At 36.4% G+C, this 20,315-nt stretch overlaps 1 protein-coding gene across 3 annotated transcripts; it reads right to left on the bottom strand.

The window, feature by feature from the left end:
* Nucleotides 1–358: 358 nt before the first annotated feature.
* Nucleotides 359–15,882, bottom strand: LOC109095508 (tumor necrosis factor alpha-induced protein 2-like). Of its 3 annotated transcripts, none has more exons than XM_042754269.1 (13): nt 15,666–15,878; nt 7,833–8,036; nt 7,576–7,734; nt 6,639–7,272; nt 6,430–6,544; nt 4,353–4,475; nt 4,115–4,209; nt 3,934–4,026; nt 3,507–3,633; nt 2,846–2,971; nt 2,531–2,686; nt 1,275–1,396; nt 359–1,082 (listed from the first exon to the last, which is right to left on the bottom strand). In XM_042754269.1, the coding sequence occupies exons 1-13, from the start codon at nt 15,682–15,684 to the stop codon at nt 1,031–1,033; spliced, it is 2,025 nt and encodes a 674-aa protein (XP_042610203.1). In that variant the 5' UTR covers nt 15,685–15,878; the 3' UTR covers nt 359–1,030. The 3 variants fall into 3 exon arrangements, with proteins under 3 accessions (XP_042610203.1, XP_042610202.1, XP_042610204.1); XM_042754268.1 differs by having other exon boundaries at nt 359–1,056; nt 15,666–15,872; XM_042754270.1 differs by lacking the exons at nt 359–1,082; nt 1,275–1,396 and adding an exon at nt 1,933–1,998 and having other exon boundaries at nt 15,666–15,882.
* Nucleotides 15,883–20,315: the final 4,433 nt, after the last annotated feature.

The following is a 20,315-nucleotide window of genomic DNA, read 5'->3' as shown; positions in this document are numbered from 1 at the left end:
ATATATATATATATATATATATATATATATATATACTTGTAATGTGAAGAACTTGTAATGCTCAGCCATATTCAAAAATGTCTTTGATTAAATACAAATTTCAAAACACATTGTTCTTGACCTAAATTGTGAAGAATACTGTAAAATCAGTTGAGGGAAAACTGTAACATAATGAAAGTGAAAGTCGTGACATTTGTCAAGTATGGTAACCCATACTCGAAATTGGTGCTCTTCATTTAACCCATCCAAGTGCACACACACAGCAATGAGAAGTGAACACACCCCCGGAGCAGTGGGCAGCTATATCCAGGGCAACTGGGGTTCAGTGCCTTGCTCAAGGGCACTTCAGCCATGGGTATTGAGGGTGGAAGAGAGCGCTGTTCATTCACTCCCTCCCACCTCCAACTCCTGCCAGCACCGAGACTCGAACCTGCAACCTTCTGGTTACAAGTCCAATTCTCTAACCATTAGGCCACAGCTGCAATATAATAATATGACTTGTAACAGACTGATATGAGTTTTCATAATAATAAATATTACATAAAATAATACTGACTATACTGGCCATCCGTTCAGACCCCAGCCCCCCACGACCCTGCAGAGGGCATGGAAAATGGATGGATGAATGGATAATACTGATTTTGTATCACAGTATGCTTCACAGGTATTTAAGATCAGCTATAGATGTAACAGGGCATTCAGATGATGTTCCATTTGATAAATAATCTAGAGAAGAAGGAAGCAGAGGACTTTTGGAGAACAGTGTGAAATCAGTTGAGAAGAACAGAATAATACCACGAGTTTTTTTTAATAATAAATATTACATAACAACACTGATTATGTATCACAGTATGAATCACAGTTGTTTAACATTAGCTGTAGATGTAACAGGGCATTTAGATGATTTTCCGTTTGATGTGTACTTTAGAGAAGAAGGAAGTAGAGGACTCGGTGTCCAGTGTGCCTCTGTTTTCAATCAGACACCCTTTGATCCTGCGCAGATCTGAGCTTGAAAGGTTGGTCTTCAGGTTTAGGAGAGCAAGAATATGCTGCTCTCTAGTGACGAATGACAACAACAAATACTGATGAAACAAGAGTCACACTGTAAGACTGATCATCAAATTCTAAACTCATCTTTCATTTGGCTAATGGCATCTATACTGAAACTGCTTGTTGTAAGTAGATATTTGTATAAAGGACGACAGTGAAAAGAAGATTTGCTTTCTCTAAGGTAAAATAACTGCATCTTGCTAGCTCCTATCTAACATGCTTACCTTATGTCAGGATAGTCTCTTGCCAGAGTAACAATCTCAAGTTGCAAACTCCCAGGATCCTGGAGTCTCAGAATCTCTGATAATTTGGGCAGTATTTGACAGAGCCATTCCTCTCTGGATCCCTAGAGTAGAAAAATGTTTTAATGTGACATTATCATTTCCATCTTCTTTCCCACAATTCATTATGCTGTTTCAAACAAAGAGAATACAGTAAATATGGCCATATTTTGTCTTTGACTAATTGTCACATTGTGTTTAAAAGATAAATAGTACCATACTGTATGTTACTGTCAGCATGTCAGCCACATACTGGAAATATTTTAAAATTTTCAAACCATTTTAACTCATTAACCCTAAGTCCAAAATTCATAACAATGCTTCCTCCAGTAAAAAGGTCCATCCCTTGTCATCATCTCACATAAAAGTCCATTGACATATTTATTTAGAACTGCTTAGGACTGTTTTCAGTTGTAAATGGTGCTTGATACATGCATATTTCTCTCCTGATTTAGATGAGACTGCAATGTCATGGATAGAGGACTCTTATTTGAGCCGGAAACAATGGTTTGAAGTTAAAAAGGTCTTAAGGGGGTAATCCACCCCAAAATTGTCATTAATCACTTACCCCCATGTCGTTCCAAACCCGTAAAAGCTCCGTTCGTCTTCGGAACACAATTTAAGATATTTTGGATGAAAACCGGGAGGTCTGTAACTGTCCCATAGACTGCCAAATAAATAACAGTGTCAAGGTCTATAAAAGGTATGAAAGTCGTCGTCAGAATACTCCACATCAGACGTGCAATCTGGGTTATATGAAGCGACGGGAACACTTTTTGTAACCAAAGAAAACAAAAATAACGACTTTACACAACAAATCCATTCTCAACAGTATCATCCGCACCACACCATATGACCGTATGCTGTGTATGCTCTTCTGTATCATCCGCGCCACAAGGATGCAGTGTTTTCTTTCAAATCAAAGCTAAATACACGTAGAAACAGCGCATCCTTGTGGCGCAGATGATACAGAAGAGCACACGGAGCATACAGTGATATGGAGAGACACAGAGGAGACAAACTGAGCTTTCACGGGTTTGGAACGACATGGGGGTAAGTGATTAATGACAAAAAACATTTGTACATTAACTCCATTATCAATTTAAAATGTGCATGAACACCCCACTGTGCATATTTTGGCCGCATGTGAGTGTATGTTTATGCATACATGTTTTGCGTGGGTCTGGATGTGATCTCACCACTTTGGCAAACACAGAGCAGATTTGATTGCTGTCGTGGCATATGAACTCAGCAGCTGCTTCTTGCTGCTCTTTGTCTTTCAGTTTCAGATTTCTCTTCATCATTCGCCTCACATATTCAACCATTACTTCTAGATGCAACTCAGCCAGTAGCTCCTAGAAACACACAGACACACACTCTTCATATATCTATAATTGTATCTTAAAACAATAAAAAACACACCAGACTATAGAGACCAAAATAAGATTACACGTGTATTAACATCATGTTATAAGACTTTCAGAAATGACATTCGCTGCCAAAGTGGTTCTGACCTCTCTGCAGACAGACTTCAGCTCTTTGAAACTGTCTGTTTTATTCTCAAGTGCCTTCACCAGCTCCTCCACAACCTCACAATGTCCAGAGAACCAAACTTGAGTCCACAGCTTACGGTACAGCGGCTGTGCAGATAAACAATTAGGTTATTTCCAAAATGTAAGATTTAATTTAAGTTAATATTAAAAGAAGCATCATAAACATGAATGTAAAGCATATTATGTGATGTATCTAAGTGAGAACATCTGTGTTGTTCCTGGAACAACTTTCCTGTAATAAAATCAAAAGCCATTCTTTATGGCCTTTCCATAACCTTCCTCTAAAATGAGAGAAATTATAAGTTAAAGGTTTAAAAAAGTATAATTCCATTCATTGACCACCACAGGTTGAGCCAAAACATGTCAGACCTTTCAAGCAAACATTTTTTCATAACCATTGATTGAAATGACCAACAAGGATGTTGATGCATGAACTGCTTGGCTAAATCCATAATTGATAAATTGCTGTAGTATCAAATGCTGACTTCTAAATTGTGATATCTGGATAAACTTACTAAACACTTCCTCATTGGCCATCTAACATTAAAAATGAGATGGAAAATGTTGATTGGAGCCGTATCTCGAGGTAAATAAGTACAGTACATGATTTTTTGTTCTTTACCTTCAGTTCTGTGTGAATACGACTGAGGAAGTATGTGTGACAAATGTTTTTGAGATCTGCTAATGTGGACAGGCAAGCTGTTCTAGTGTCCTCTAAGAAAGGATGTTCTGGTTTTTGTACATAATCCCTGAAAATATAGAGAAATAATGGTTGGTACAATTTTATTTTAATTATGACAGTAGACTTGTTAACATGTTAACAATTAACAGAGAGCTCTAATTTATATAAAAATAAAATTGTATTTGAATGATTTTAAATTCAAGTATGAATAACATGATGCATTATACTATAATGTAATTTTTAATCATTTTAAAATAAACAATTACATTATATCGTAACAGCATATTTAAACAATTAAAAATGTACACTTTTGAGAATGTCTGCAGTAAGGCAGAAAACAGATTTGTCAGTATTCAATCAAACTCACCTAAACTGGTAAATATTAAGCAGATTAGCAGTGAGAGTTTTAGGAATGTTTTCTTGTTTTTTTTTTACAAGTTCCTCCAGACTTGTCTTATAGCTGCAATTAAAAAAAAAAGGAGAAAGCATGTCAATCTTATGATTGTACTTATGTGAGAATGTGACAATGATAGCACCTAGTTATCTACCTCAGAAGAAAGCTGTCCAGCTGGTTTAGAAGACTCCGGGCTTTACTTTCACAGCTCAAAAGTGCATTGACATCTTTTACAGCCCCATCAATAAGCTACAAAAAAAAATAAAAAAAAATTTTATACTTCAATAATGCTAAACCGCATAAAGCCTTTTTTTCTGACTTAGTTTGAGTATACCAAAATTTATAGCTAAAGTAAGATGATGGTTAGAGAGACAATAGAGCCCATAACCTACTGGTAAAACATCAAAAGCAAGGCTACTGAAGTAGTATCCATCCATCAGCTCTGGTTCGATGCCATCACTCCATTTTTTCACTTCTTTCTCAAAAGCATTGGATAACCAGTTTCTGATATTGTTCTGATGAGAGAAAATAAGCAATAGGAATTATAATTTAAAACATGCAGCATTAACTGATATGAGAGAGAAGAACATTAACACTGTATCTGAACCGGATATTAGCAACACGTTTTGTCAAGAGCAAAAGCAAATCCAGCAAATGGTCACCTCGTTTTAATCCTAACCTACTACGGATTCTTGTGCAACTTCTGACAACAGGACAAATGGTTTTGGTTTTATATATACACATATACATTATATGCAGTGCCAATCACTAATACTGGCATGTGGCACCCTTGGTAAATATGAGCAAAGGTGGCTGTGAAAATAAGTCTGCATTGTTTATCATTTTGATCTTTCATTCAAAAAAAAAACACAAAATTCTAATCATTGAAATAAAACAATTATTATGAAATAAATGTTTTTTTCTAGTTCACATTAGCCACAATTATTGGCACCCGATTATCGCAAAGTCCTTTTCCCAAGACAACAGCTCTAAATTTCTCCTGTAATGCCTGAAGAGTTTGGAGAACACCTGGCAAGAGATCAAAGAACATTCCTTCATACAGAATCTCTCCAGATCCTTCAGATTCCCAGCTCCATGTTGGTGCTTCTTCTCTTTAGTTCGCTACACTCATTTTCTATAGGGTTCAGATCAGGAAACTGGGATGGCCATGGCAGAAGCTTCATTTTGTGTTGATTTTGATATTTGATTTGGATCAGTGTCTTGATAGATGATCCAACCACGGCCTATTATAAGATTTCTAACAGAGGCAGTCAGGTTTAGATTTTTTTATCTAATTTTTTATTATTTGATAGGATCCATGATGCCAATATCTGAACAAGACGTCCAGGACCTCTGGCAGAAAAACAAGTCCACAACATTAAATATCCCAGCAGTATATTTAACTGTGGGCATGGGGTACTTTTTTTATCCCTGTTTGCACCAAACCCATCTGGTGGGTTTGCTGCTAGAAAGCTCTTTTTTTTGTTTTATCTGACCATAGAAGCCAGTCCCATTCGAAGTTCCAATCATGTCTGACAACTGACTATGCTGGAGTTTGATTTTGGATGAGTGAAGAGGATTTTTCTTGAAACCTTCCCAAACAACATGTGGTGATGCAGGGGCTGTTTGAATTGTTTTTTTCTTTCTGACCCCAAGACTCAACTAATCTCTGTGATCCTGCAGCTGTGATCCCTGGAGAGTCTTTGGCCACTCAAACTCTCCTCCTCACCATGCATTAGGATGATAAAAAACACACATCCTCTTCCAGGCAGATTTATAATATCTTTAGTTAATTGGAACTTCTTTATTATTGCCCTGATGGTGGAAATGGGGATTTTAAATGCTTTAGCTATTTTCTAACAGCCACTTTATATTTTGTAAAGCTCAACAATCTTGTTCTACACATCAGAACTATGTTCTTTCATTTTACTCTTTGTGACGGATGATTAATGGAATTTGGCCTTTGTGTATATTGGCCTTATAATCATGTGGAACAGCAAGTCATGGCTGGAGAATTTCATGCTCCTAGTCACCCTGGTGTGCTGGAAAAAAACTGTAAATATGAATAGGAATATACTTCAGAGATATTTTACTAATAAGTATTTCTAGGGGTGCCAATAATTGTGGCCAACATTCATTGGAGAAAAACATTTATTTCATAATGTGAGTTTCCACCCAATTTCATCTTATCATTGTTTTACTTCAATGATAAGTTAGAATTCTGTGCATTTTTTGAATGAAAGATCAAAAAGATAAACGATGCAGATTTATTTTCACAGCCACCTTTGCCCATATTTACCAAGGGTGCCAATATTAGTGGTTGGCACTGTATATATATATATATATATATATATATATATATATATATATATATATAATATATATATATATATATATATATATATATATATATAATATATATATATATATAAACCACTTGCTAATAACGTCGGTCATGTACTGAATCACCTCTTTGTAAGAGAAGTACTGTTCCTCTAATCTCTTAAGGTCTTCTTCAGGTAACAGAGCTCCAAGTGATGAACTGTTGATGTGCTCCTCTAGTTCTTTATGCTTCAATACATCTCTAAGAAAAAAAAAATTAAAGAACATTTCTGAACCTGAAAACTTGTGTAAAACGGCATGCTTTTAAAGGATTAATGTTGTTTACTGGCCCTTACTTTGGGTAGTACTCCACAATCCAACTTAATATATAGAGGCAGTCCTCAGAACTGATTTTGCATCTGGCAAGCTCTTGAAGTCTGGTGGAAAAGGTTTGATGGTAGAGCTGAGCATATGTTCTGCAGATGTCAAAGTCTGGTGGGTAACACTCTTTTAGATTTCGGACCACTCTGAGCAGATCTTTCTGCACTTGTTTGCCCATTCTGAACACCTCTCTCTTCAAGGAGGTAGACAGGATGTCTGCTTTATTCTCCTGTTCATCTTCTGCATTCTTCATTCGTTCCTCCACGGTAGTCTGGAGTAATGTGTCATGGATCTGTCTGCAGCTTATGGGCCTCCATACTGGACGTTGATCCATGGCAACTTCCATCCAGCGTCTGTCCTGTGCCTCCTCTTTAAGTATTGAAGTCAAAGCACTCTTGAGTGTCTCCTGGTTGTCATCACTGAAGGAGTCATGGATGGCCAATCTCAAGTGCAAAACAAAGATCTCATAGTCCATATGCAGCTTGTCTTCCTCATCTTCTGTCCTGCTCACTTCTTTAGAACCAAAAAGAAGTTCCTCAGCTTTCATCAGTTGTTGCTGTGCTTCAGCTAAACGGTTCTGCTCAAGGTTCCCTTTGAAATCCAATTCCACTGCATTATATGAGAAGATAATTAAATTATATTAACTTATATTATCAACTATATTAACTATATTAACCCTTAGATCTTGCTAATTCTCATGTGTATTTTATAGCAGGAGTTTTTGAACTTGAACTTTTTGATGCCAAGGATCCTCTAATATAGTGATCATTTTGCAGGAGACCCATACTGTGCTACACATTTTCATGTATAAAGATCTATTTAAACTTTGAGAGGAAAATATCAAGTGTGAAAAAGACTAAATGTATGAACTGCATTTATATTGTCATTGTTCCCCTACCAACTATACTATACCTGATGAAGTTCCAGGGGATTGTGAATTCTTCTGCCATTTCTTGAAGTGAAGAATTTTAATTTTTTCTGATATTTTGATTCTGAATTTTTGTTTCTGACATCCCACTTCAGGATCACCAGGAGACTCTACTATGCCTTCAATGGTGTCAAGGTCCACTTCTAAAGTATAAATCAGAGATTAGAAGAGGATAAGACATTTTTTTATTTTTATTTTCATTTACAAGAATTACAATTTACAACATATTGAGCTATTTTACCTAACAGTGCTTCGGGGATGAGATCATCTTCAGAATTTACATTTTTTCTGTGTTTTATAATATTTGTTATTTTCATATTTTTTGGTATTTTCATTTTGTGCTTTTGTTTCTGACATTGTTCTTTGGGCTCTTCATCATCTATGCCTTCAATGCCAATGATTTCTTCACAGATTTCTTCTGATTTCTTATATTCTTCAAGGTTTTCTGAAAACAGAATGTAATCAGAAACATATATAAATAAAAATATAAATCTTATAAAATAAAATAAAAATCCTCATATATATGAATATTGGGGTGGAAGGAAGTATCCCACGGTGGTTATCTGTTAGGAAGTGTTACCACAGGTTAGAGCTTAGGGTAGGGTAAGGAGATAATGTTTGTTTAATGTTTTTTTTAAGCCATTTGGTTTATGAGGACCAGTGTTGGGTGCAATGCATTACTAAGTAATTAATTACTCTAATTTAATTACTCTTTTTTTTTTTTTTATTACATTTACTTCTGATGTAATTGCATTGAATATTGTATAGACTACAGAACAATTCTATATGAAACAATAGTGGATTTAAAAGCTAATGTTAGACAAAAATAAAGTCATGTATGGATTTAAATATGCAAATACTGAAGACTTTAGGATTGAATCATTACTGGAGTGATTAATATTTTTCTGGCATGTTAAATGTTTGGCAACAATTCTTTTAAGCTTTTTATTTCTCAAACAACCATGTTGGAACTGGAAGATGTACCCATGTACAATGTCAAGTTTCATAAGGCTCAAATTGTGAAAGACTGGCCACCACAGAGTCCTGACCTTAACCACACAGTGAAAGTCTTTGGGATGTGCTGGAGTAGACTTTACACTGCCTGTTCAAAAATAAGTTGCACACTCTTATATTTTGTTGGGCTGCTGCCTTTAGCTTTTATGACCATGTGAATTCGTTTTGGAATTGTTTCTAGAGTGTTATGCAACATCACATTTGTTTCACATTTATTTCCACCAAGAGGTTTTTGGACAAAATCTTGTTCTGACAATGGAGAGTAAACCACTCACCGGCACATCCAAAAAGACTTTCATTAGTGTTGAGATCAGGACTCTATGCTGACCAATGCATTTGTGTCACGGTTGGTAAACCATGGTCTCAGGTTTTGCACTATGTGGGTGGAGTGAGTGAGTGTCTGGCGTCAGCACTGATTGTTTCGTGTGGGCGTCTCCGCTAATTGTTAATGATCACCAGCTGCCACTCGTTACCCCTTCCCTACTTATTGCGCTGTCTTTCGTCTCGTGTTTGTCAGAGCGTTGTTTGTCAGTCTCAAGTGTTACTTGATGTTTTCTAGTGTGCCTGTTTATTTTCTGCTTGTCGTTGGATTGTCCTGTCTCCGGAACCCCGTCCACTCCTCCTCATCCCCGGATCTCACCACTCACCTTCGCGGCTCTGCCCCCGCAGTTCCTGTGTCACACTCTCCTGCTGCCAACGCACCATCACACCATTGCACCTTGGATCAGCCTAGCCTCTTCCCGGATATCTCCCTGACCTTCCAGATTCCCTGTACCACCTGTCTTCGTGTTCATTGTTTGTTTTGTCATTTAATAAATACCATAACTCGCACTTGCTTCCTCTCCTTCTTGCAAATCGTTACAATTTGTGAAAATTATTCCTTATTCTTGCTGAATCACTCTTTCACAATTTGAGCCAAATGAATCTGGGCATCGTCATCAAGGAATTTGGACATTGGTATGTCTTATGTTGTTTGAGATTCAAACCCGATTCCAAAAAAGTTGGGACACTGTACAAATTGTGAATAAAAACAGAATGCAATGATGTGGAAGTTTCAAATTTCAATATTTTATTCAGAATACAACATAGATGACATATCAAATGTTTAAACTGAGAAAATGTATCATTTTAAGGGAAAAATAAGTTGATTTTAAATTTCATGGCATCAACACATCTCAAAAAAGTTGGGACAAGGCCATGTTTACCACTGTGTGACATCCCCTCTTCTTTTTATAAAAGTCTGCAAACGTCTGGGGACTGAGCAGACAAGTTGCTCAAGTTTAGGAATAGGAATGTTGTCCCATTCTTGTCTAATACAGGCTTCTAATTGCTTAACTGTCTTAGGTCTTCTTTGTCGCATCTTCCTCTTTATGATGCCCCAAATGTTTTCTACGGGTGAAAGATCTGGACTGCAGGCTGGCCATTTCAGTACCCGGATCCTTCTTCTACCCAACCATGATGTTGTAATTGATTCAGTATGTGGGCTGGCATTGTCATGTTGGAAAACGCAAGGTCTTCCCTGAAAGAGACGACGTCTGGATGGGAGCATATGTTGTTCTAGAACTTGGATATACCTTTCAGCATTGATGGTGCCTTTCCAGATGTGTAAGCTGCCCATGCCACACGCACTCATGCAACCCCATACCATCAGAGATGCAGGCTTCTGAACTGAGCGCTGATAACAACTTGGGTTGTCCTTGTCCTCTTTAGTCCGGATGACATGGCGTCCCAGTTTTCCAAAAAGAACTTCAAATTCTGATTCGTCTGACCACAGAACAGTTTTCCACTTTGCCACAGTCCATATTAAATGAGCCTTGGCCCAGAGAAAACGACTGCGCTTCTGGATCATGTTTAGATATAGATAGCCGGCAACGGCGAATGGCACGGTGGATTGTGTTCACCGACAATGTTTTCTGGAAGTATTCCTGAGCCCATGTTGTGATTTCCATTACAGTAGCATTCCTGTATGTGATGCAGTGCCGTCTAAGGGCCCGAAGATCATGGGCATCCAGTATTGTTTTGCGGCCTTGACCCTTACGCACAGAGATTGTTCCAGATTCTCTGAATCTTTGGATGATATTATGCACTGTAGATGATGATAACTTCAAACTCTTTGCAATTTTTCTCTGAGAAACTCCTTTCTGATATTGCTCCACTATTTTTTCGCCGCAGCATTGGGGGAATTGGTGATCCTCTGCCCATCTTGACTTCTGAGAGACACTGCCACTATGAGAGGCTCTTTTTATATCCAATCATGTTGCCAATAGACCTAATAAGTTGCAAATTGGTCCTCCAGCTGTTTCTTATATGTACATTTAACTTTTCCGGCCGTCCCAACTTTTTTTTTTGGAATGTGTAGCTCTCATGAAATCCAAAATGAGACAATATTTGGCATGACATTTCAAAATGTCTCACTTTCAACATTTGATATGTTATCTATATTCTATTGTGAATAAAATATAAGTTTATGAGATTTGTAAATTATTCCATTCCTTTTTTACTTACAATTTGTACAGTGTCCCAACTTTTTTGGAATCGGGTTTGTATAAAAAGCTACGCACTGCATCAGTTAGAGTTCAAAGAATTGTTACAAATATGCCAGAAACATATTAACCAGTGCAATAATGATCTTATCCTAAACTCTTCTGTATTTGCTTATTTAAATCCAAGTAGTGACTTTTTTTTTTCTTTTCAGGCAGGTATGTCTTAATGCAACATTCTTCCTAAAAATTATTTGGTCAGTTCAAGAATAATTGTAAAAATGTTATATTATTTATTTTAAAGAATTAAAAGAGCAGTTTCATGTCTATCCTTGTATTGTTTAGCTGCTTGGTTGAGGTTTATATTTAAGCAATAAGGTACGAGAGGCCGTGCTGTATTGTGAATAAATCACGGCTTCGCATCGTGCCTGCAACCCCTTCAGCCGTGATTTATTCACGATACAGCACGGCCTCGAGTAGGCTAGCTTATTGCTTTTATAAAATGGTTACCACACAATAAAAAAATATTAAAAACCAAAAATGTATGTATTGAAATGTTACTTTTTTGAAGCAAGTTCGTTAAATGCTGTCCTTCCGCTAAAAAAAATAGTTCAAGACAAGCAAGACAATGTTCCGAACAGAGCCGATCCTCCCTTTTCATAGCTTTCAGTCACGTGACTGGCTTGAAGACCTGAAGGGCAAAACATTCATAGAACTGCAGCACAAGCCTCCCAATTTTCCAGCTGTTTCCATCTGTTTCACAATATTTCAAATATTTAGATCACCTCTCAAAAGAATAAAGCAAAGATATGTGAACAAAATGCAGTATTTCAATCATTAAATAGTGCGACAAAACGTTTTACACTTCATATATTTAAAACCGTAATATTCTCTATATTAATAATGCATAATTTATATAGGCAAGCAGATGAGGCTGGAATATGAATGCAATCCGCTTAATGGTTCAGTGTTTTCATTCTAATGGTTTTCTATGGGAAACCATTTAACGTGAAACTTTGTACATTGCGTTTATATTCTGGCTTCATTTTCCTGTACAGAATACATAAGCAATAAGGTGTTTACTGAATCTCGCCTTTTAATATCTGCATTTTACTACATTACTACTTAATTCAAACTGCATAAAAATAGCTGGCAGTCAGAGGAGCAAAGCTAAATTTTGTCCTCCAGAGGGGGTGACGTCACGTGAAAACTATCAATACGCAAAATACGCAAGCCGCGTAGGGCCCCCGAAACACCAGGGGGCCCCCTTGCTCTCAAATATGATTTAATATTAGTTTCGTTTTGAATTTGGCCAGTGGTTGTGAAAACATTGAATGATCATTTATTTTAATGCGCTGTCGCCCTTTCTACATAAAAATCAGTCAAATCTTGTAATGTGAATGTCGTACAGTCTTGCTCGACTAAAAAAAATTGAATGGGTACCGAGCCGTGGAAGAGAGGTAAAAAAACGATATAAATACTGTTCAGTTTCTTGCACAGACCGATCGTTTTGTGTCTTTACACATCAGTGTATCATCACAAGCCGCAGGGTTTAATTTGGTTTTGTTGTGTATGTTTTATGACTCTCAAAGCCTTGATTCCCCTCCACTCACATTATAGGACTGACAGACTGCAACGGTTTGAGTTAAAAATCTCAGTTTGTGTTCTACTGAAAAAACAAAGTCACCTACTGTATATCTTGGATGACCTGGGGGTAAGCAGATAAACATCAAATTTTCATTTTTGGGTGAACTATCCCTTTAACATATTCTCTTCAATTAGACGTGTCAAATTAATTATAAGTATTTCTTCAATAAAGAGATCAATAAACGAGTGCTAGTCAGTCAGTAAAACGAAATGACCGTTATTTTTTAAATTATGCGTGTGCGCGGCTTCAGACTTGCACTCTCTCAGACACTTGCACTTCCGCTAGTGACATCACTTGCAGTCTTAATTTTTTTATATGTTTCATTTTTTTATTACTTTTTGTTTGAATTCCCCAACATTTTATAACAGTAGCCAGGTGGTGAAGACAAGAAAAAATAAACTAAATTACAATGTCACTTGCAATCGCCACTTGCACCCTCTGCTACCTGCGACACTTGCAGTCGACACAAATCGTTCATGTTGCCAACGGAGTCAAGACGCTGTGGTGGTGATTAAACGATTAAAACTAATTTAGTACTATAACGTACAGGGTCCTGCAAGAAAAAGACGAGACAGGCAAATCCGTGGTCACAGAACAGAACGGAATGCACAAAGTCTTTCGTTTTCCTCCTGTAGAAAAAACAAACACTCAATATGGCATAATGTTCAATTAAAAGACCAAATTCGATATATAGTTATTATTTAATGTACTACAAGGCAAGCAGATGGCTATGAACCCAATGCGCAAACTTTGTCCTCCCATACAGCAAAACGCTTAATGTGGCATAACAGACTAAGATGATAAAGACACTTCAGTAGGCCTAGCCTATATGTCTTGTTGTTGACTCAACGTATATACAGACCAGCAAATATGAACGTGCTTTATTTAAAAGGATCAACTCCGTACAGGCAAGCAGACGAGTACAGAATGCAGTGCGTTAAATTGTACATTAAACGTTTTCCTCCTATAGAAAATCATTATAAATAAAACACATCATGTAGCTTAATGGACAAAGACAGTGATATAAACGAGTTGTAGACAGTTTATTCTGTATGGAAAAATGTTTAACGCGAAACTTTGCGTGTTGTGTTTATTCTGGGCTCACCTGCTTGCCTGTACTACATATTAGTTATGTATTTTAATAATTTAGAGAAGCATATTGAGTTTGGCCTTTATCATCTTATCTATCATCCATTATGCCACATTTTGCGGTATGTGAGGAAAATACTATGTACATATTCATTACATTAATAAACTGTATATTTAATTAGATATTTTAATAGCATCTTAAGACATTAAGCCATGTTAAGTGTTTATGTTTTTCTACGGGAGGAAAACGCTTAGCGAGAGACTTTTTGCGCAAGCGTTCATATTCTGGTGTTCTGTGGCCACAGATATTCCGCACAAATCCTTTTCTTGCAGGACCCTGTACGTTATAGTACTAAATTAGATTTAATCATTTAATCACCACCACAGCGTCTTGTCTCCATTGGCAACACGCACGATTTGTGTTGATTGCAAGTGTCGCAGGTAGCAGAGAGTGCAAGTAGCGAGTGCAATTGACATTGTAATTTAGTTTCTTTTTTCCTGTCTTCGCCACCTGGCTACTGTTATAAAATGTTGGGGAATTCAAACAAAAAGTAATAAAAAATTCAACAAAATAAAAAAATAAAGACTGCAAGTGATGTCACTAGCGGAAGTGCAAGTGTCTGAGATTGCAAGTCTGAAGTGTCACTGAAGCTGCAAAGAATTGTGGGTTATCTGTAGCAGCGAAGGATACACCTCATGCATCCTCCGAATTGCTGTGAAAGAAGGTTGCATTCGGAGTGTTTGCTTTTTTGAAATGAGACAGCCTCGATGACGTATGCAGCCTTCGAATGCGACCTTCGGATTGCGCAGCCTTCTAAATGAGACACAGTGTGAGAGTGCAAATCTGAGAGTGCAAGTGCAAGCCTGCAGTCAGACCCTCTTGGGGAAAAGTGCGTGCTGGAGAACCCACGTGCAGATCGGAGGTGCGCAGTAAAGAATGATACAAACGAACCCAGTTTATGATGTGCTTTTCAGACTACGCTTAACCTTGCTTAATTTCAGCTATAAAACTGGAATTATATTATCATTATAATGCGATTTGATGTTTACACTTTATTTCAGACATGAAATTCTGCAAAAAAATTGTTTGTTTATGACTAAAATATACACATTTCAGCATTAGAATAATCAGAAACATTTGCAAATTTTTTATTAGTTTACATGTTTATGACAACTAAAGATAACCTGCAGGGAACGTTCTGGGAAAGTACTCTCAAGGTTATATAAACATAAATCTAAAAATAACCTACTGGGAACTTCCCTTTAGATTATGAAAAATAAAATAAAAAATAACCCACAGGGAACGTTCTGGTCTGTACGACTTAAACAGCACAGTTACAATGGCTACCATTAGATCTTGTGTTGCAGCAAGTAACCGGTCTCAGTGTAACCGTTTATTCTCTCTCTGGTTGCTATGGTAATAATGATAAGAGAAAGCGGCAAGCTGCTATTTTAATAGGAGAAAGAATTTAGACGAAGAAAATAAACTCAAGACATTGCATTTCACGTCAAATTAAGAACAAGCCTCTGTAATTAGGTTGTCTCGTCTGCCACATTTCAGTCCTTAATAGCAGAGTTTAGATCTGGGCTTTAGAAAACCCTGGGAGCTTAAGAAACCTGTACTGTACTAAAGCCTACCTATGTTTATATCAATACGATTTCGTTTAAATAAAACTTAAAAGCATATACAATAACACAACAATTAACTTAAGAAACACAACAAATGTTTTAATTCATTTCTATTTACATTTAAAATCAAAACTTTTCATCTCCGACTCTAAATAGCAATGGTCAAAACATTTGCAGAACAAATCACGGTATGTCATGTCATAGACTGTCTTACCTTTCCTGCTAAAGGCCATTATCCAGAACTGAAGGCAGCCCAAGTGTGTCACAAAGCGCTCTCTTTTAGCTTTCAGTTCGAGCCCCTCACAGCTTCTTTTATAGACTGCTGGTCATCTGATCTGCAGAGGAGACCCACCCTATGTTTTGACTCATAATGTCTCTGTTTGCAAATATAGCAGATTTTAATTTTCCTATCTTGATTGCTAATGCTAACCTACTTCCTGAGTATTAACTGTATGATGAATGATGATAATGATAGGCCTGTATTTTAACATGACTCATGTCTGATTTGTGGAAAATCTAGTAAAACAAGAAGAGAGGTCCAGTGTGAGTCTAACAATACCATTTAAATAGTCTTGTTTATGCATAATTTTAAAGAAAACATAAGCATTGATAACAAGCGTCTAGATCAAAATGACCCAAATTGGGTTGTTTTTAACCCTGGAATTTGTGTGTGTGTGTGTGTGTGTGTGTGTGTGTGCGCGCAGTGGATTTTGTTCAGTCTTTGGAAATAGCATGTGGGTTGTGTTCTATTTTAAGTAGCATTACAATTATACTCAAATGTATTGTAAGTTTGTGCTGCAATCTACTGTAGACATCATTGTGTTTACAGCATTAACAATTAAAAGCATAACAGCAAATTTCTATAGTGAGTAGAGAAGGAGAATTGAATGAGGCCAATTTTTTTCACATGTAATTTTTGCGATATGACTGAATCTATAGGCTAGTCAGGTTACTTGTGTTTTAGTTTTTGTTATAGGGATATAATGCAGTCTCTATTCTCTAGATGTCTTTGATAAATTGCAACTAAATTTATTCAGGTACTGCAGGTTCATCAATATTGCCTACAGCATCACAGTGTCTTGGAAACCTCGTGATTTCTCCAGAAATCCCTTCACTGCTGCCTCCAAACGTTCTCCAAATAGGCATACATGCCTTTTTTAGTAGTATAATGGGGAATTATGATTATGAAATCAATATTTACATCCAACATGGAAGAATCTAAAGAACGCTTATAACTTTTATTTTTGTACTTAAAAAAAATAAACATCCAGACCATACATTTGACATTGCATTGATTATCAGTCAAAATGGCCATTCATCCTGAATATGTTAGGTAGAGTTATTTCTTGGCAGCTCTGGACTGTGTTTAGAAAAGTAAATGAATGAGATGAGAATTAATAGCCAGTAGTTAATGAATGCATCAGTTGGACAGTGTACATCTAGTGGAATGAAACGTGTTAATGTTTTTTTTTACATTTATTTTTTATTTAAACGCAAGAGGTCACTAGTTCATATCAAAACGTGCAATTATTCAAAATACTGGTGATAACAAACGTATCAGTTTTTGAAGGAATAAAGTTGAGGGTCTCATGCTGTTTACATAGCAATTATGTACCACAGTATTTCTGTTTACAGTAGTTTCTGGCTCCACCACTTCACAACATGACAATTGCTTATTGTGGGAGAAAATAATGATGAAAGAATGCTTTCTGACCCTCTTTTTTTTACAGTCCCACTGTAAATATTAATCTTGTGTAGTGGGGACACAATGCAATATAAGTTACGCTGCCTGCATAATGTCATGTTAATGTAGCTCAAGGTGAATGACAAAATATAATTCATCTTTTCTTTTAGTGACCATTTTCTTTTGATCTGTCTCTTTAGAAAAGTTAATGCCAAATTGAAGTTTAATTGGATCTTGGCAGTGCTGTCTGTCCATTACCGTGATGTTTTGAGGTTTTGCATCTCTGAGCATCATGTTTTTTGTCTCTCTCTTCTGCTAAAATGCCCAATTACAAGATTTATAGGCTACTGAAATAAAAATCAGAAAGTTTCTTGAAATAAGTCTGTCCACCAAATTTGATTTGAGTGATTGTAAAACTATGTTCAGTGTGGACTTTATTAAATTTATTTAAACTTTTCTCTCTTGTTCCACTTTTTGCTTTAAAATGCAAGAATGCATCAAATACATCAAAAGTGACATTAAAGACATTTATAATTTTATTTATCAAATAAATGCGGGTGTTCTTTGAATTTCTGAATTCTGTTCTCTCTTTTCCTAAAAAAAAAAAAAAATCCTGAAAGAAAAGAACATTACGCTTTTTTTCCCCAAAAAAATATTAAGCTGTTTTCAACACTGATAATAATTTATATTATCAATAAAAAATTCTTGAGCAGCAAATCAGCATATTAAAATGATTTCTAAAGGTTCATGTGACACTGACTGGAGTGATGGCTGCTGAAAATCCAGCTTTGCCATTACAGAAATTAATAATATTATAAAATACATTAAAATACAAAACAATTTTTTTAAATAGTAATTTTTTTAAAATAACAATAATACAAGATTTTACCCATCCCAAACTTTTGAATGGTAGTGTACAGGCCAAATGAATAAAGTGAAAGCTGATGGCTCTAGATGCTGAAGGAACTAGACTAGACTCCACAGTATCAATTAAACACTGACATCAAATGGATCAAAAGTGTATTGACTTTATTTTGTCATACCACACGAGGTCGCTAGTTCACCTCAAAATAACATTATCATGTGAAGGATGTAATTATGATCAAAAACAAGTTTGTATGAACTGCGTTGAAGTGCTTTGGGTAAAACAAGTCATGTCTCAGTGTATTTGTATTTTCAGTGTCTGCCACTGAAATGCATAGTTATCCACTATTCCATAGTGTATAAGCACCCACTGTATTTGTTGTGGCAGATTCTTTTAAATATCCCTGTTTAATTCTGTAAGTCACTAACTGTTGCTGGCATGTTTGCTGGTGAACGTGAATGAGCAGATGATAAGAACAAATGCAGATTAGCCTCCGCTAGCTAACATGTGCAGCAGCCTTCAAGCGGCCAAAACTATTCGTCACTGGTCATGAACGAGGTCTGTGGATGACTGTGAGCAGGGTGTTCCACACTAATCCATAGTGTGTAATATAGTGTAGTTTACACTATTCCATTGTGTTAGATTTGAAAGAGTATGCTTTCAGGTGGTGACCACGTGTCAAAAAGACACTGTACACTGTTAAACAGTCACAATAAATGTGTAAATTGTTCTCTTTCAGATGTCATTGAAATGGGGGTGCCTAGGGAGTCCGTCGTGAGCAAACATGACACGTGCATGTCACCTTCATGTGGATCACCCTACTCACAGTCATCCAAAGACCTCGTTCATGACCATGACAAATCGTTTTGGCCGCTTGAAGGCTGCTGCACATGTTAGCTAGCGGGGGCTAATCTGCATTTGTTTCTTATCATCTGCTCATTCACGTTCACCAGCAAACATGCCAGCAAACCGTTAGCTGACATTATGAGATGCTAAATTATGAGATACAAAAAATTATGACATACTAAGTCATAATTATGAGGTAAAAAGTAAAATTATGACAAGTTATCTAAATTATGACGTTATTCACATTTTGACTTTTGTTAAAATTTCATTTATATCATAAATCTTGCGTTTTATGTCACAATTATGATTTGCCATAGTATGGTTTTTTTTTCTTATGTGACAATAAAAGGCTTCCATAATCATAGGCTTTTAAGATGCTTTCTTGACAAACCAGATAAGGCAATTGAAGTGACTAACAATAAAATGCAGGCACTTACAAAAGCAAGTAAGAGTGAAAGCATCATGCTTACTGAAGAGGATCGAATTTTCAAGAAAAGTCTTTAGCATTTATATTGATCATATAATGTTGTCATTAAATTCAAGTGCATTCTGTGAAGTAATTGGTCCAATTGATCCGAACTGTTCAGAAAGCTGATTCACTAAGAAAAGCCTGTTTTATTCTACACAATTCCCCATCTCTTGGTGACCACCATGTTGCCATCACACAAATGATACTGAATTTACATAGAAACTCCAAATCGAAAGAGTTTTTTTTTTTTTTTTTTTTTCTTTAGAATATATTAATCTGACATTTATTTTTCTGGTATAATGTTGTCTACAACTTTTTTTTTCTTTTTCTTTTTTTTTCTCTTTGCATTATGCCTATCCGCACATATAGGGGTCAGTATTGGCATCGGATAAACTAACACTTTATTTTAATCTTCTGATTGTTTGCTGTCCACCTTTTTCTTCAACGCATAAGTAAGCCTATGGATGAGACTTCCGGTTCATTAGCCGCTATAGCTAAATAATGAGGAGAATAACAAAACTGTTTTGCACTACAAACCAGTGTGCTCATAATTAAGATAATACATTAAAATAATATGATAAGACACACCAACTTTTCAATATTAAGCAGCAAAACAAACTGTTTTGTTCAGCTAATAATCGCTGGATGGAGTGGACGCATAGAGGAGACCGGAAGCCAGAGCCATAAAATTTACAAATGGCCGCTCCCATTTTTACGACAAGAAAAAGGTGGATAAGTTAGTCTGTCTCGCGTAGGCTACGCTGAAGGTCTGGAAGTTCATGGCACCAAGCTTTCATTGGCAAGACCCATTGCCCATGAGGCTGTTGACCAACGTGTCAAACAACCAATCACAGTTCGTTTCATTCATCATCACGTTTCGGGGTGTTTGAAAATGTTAGCCACAATAACAGAACGGTGTGTAAAACTCTTGGGATATTTTAAAGATTCTATGCCGTGAATTTTAAGTATTTCACATACTTTTGAAACTCCAGTGTTTAGT

The sequence above is a fragment of the Cyprinus carpio genome, unplaced genomic scaffold (genome assembly GCF_018340385.1).
Source record: "Cyprinus carpio isolate SPL01 unplaced genomic scaffold, ASM1834038v1 S000006482, whole genome shotgun sequence".
Classification (NCBI taxonomy): domain Eukaryota; kingdom Metazoa; phylum Chordata; class Actinopteri; order Cypriniformes; family Cyprinidae; genus Cyprinus; species Cyprinus carpio.
This window is presented reverse-complemented; position numbering and strand designations above follow the sequence as displayed.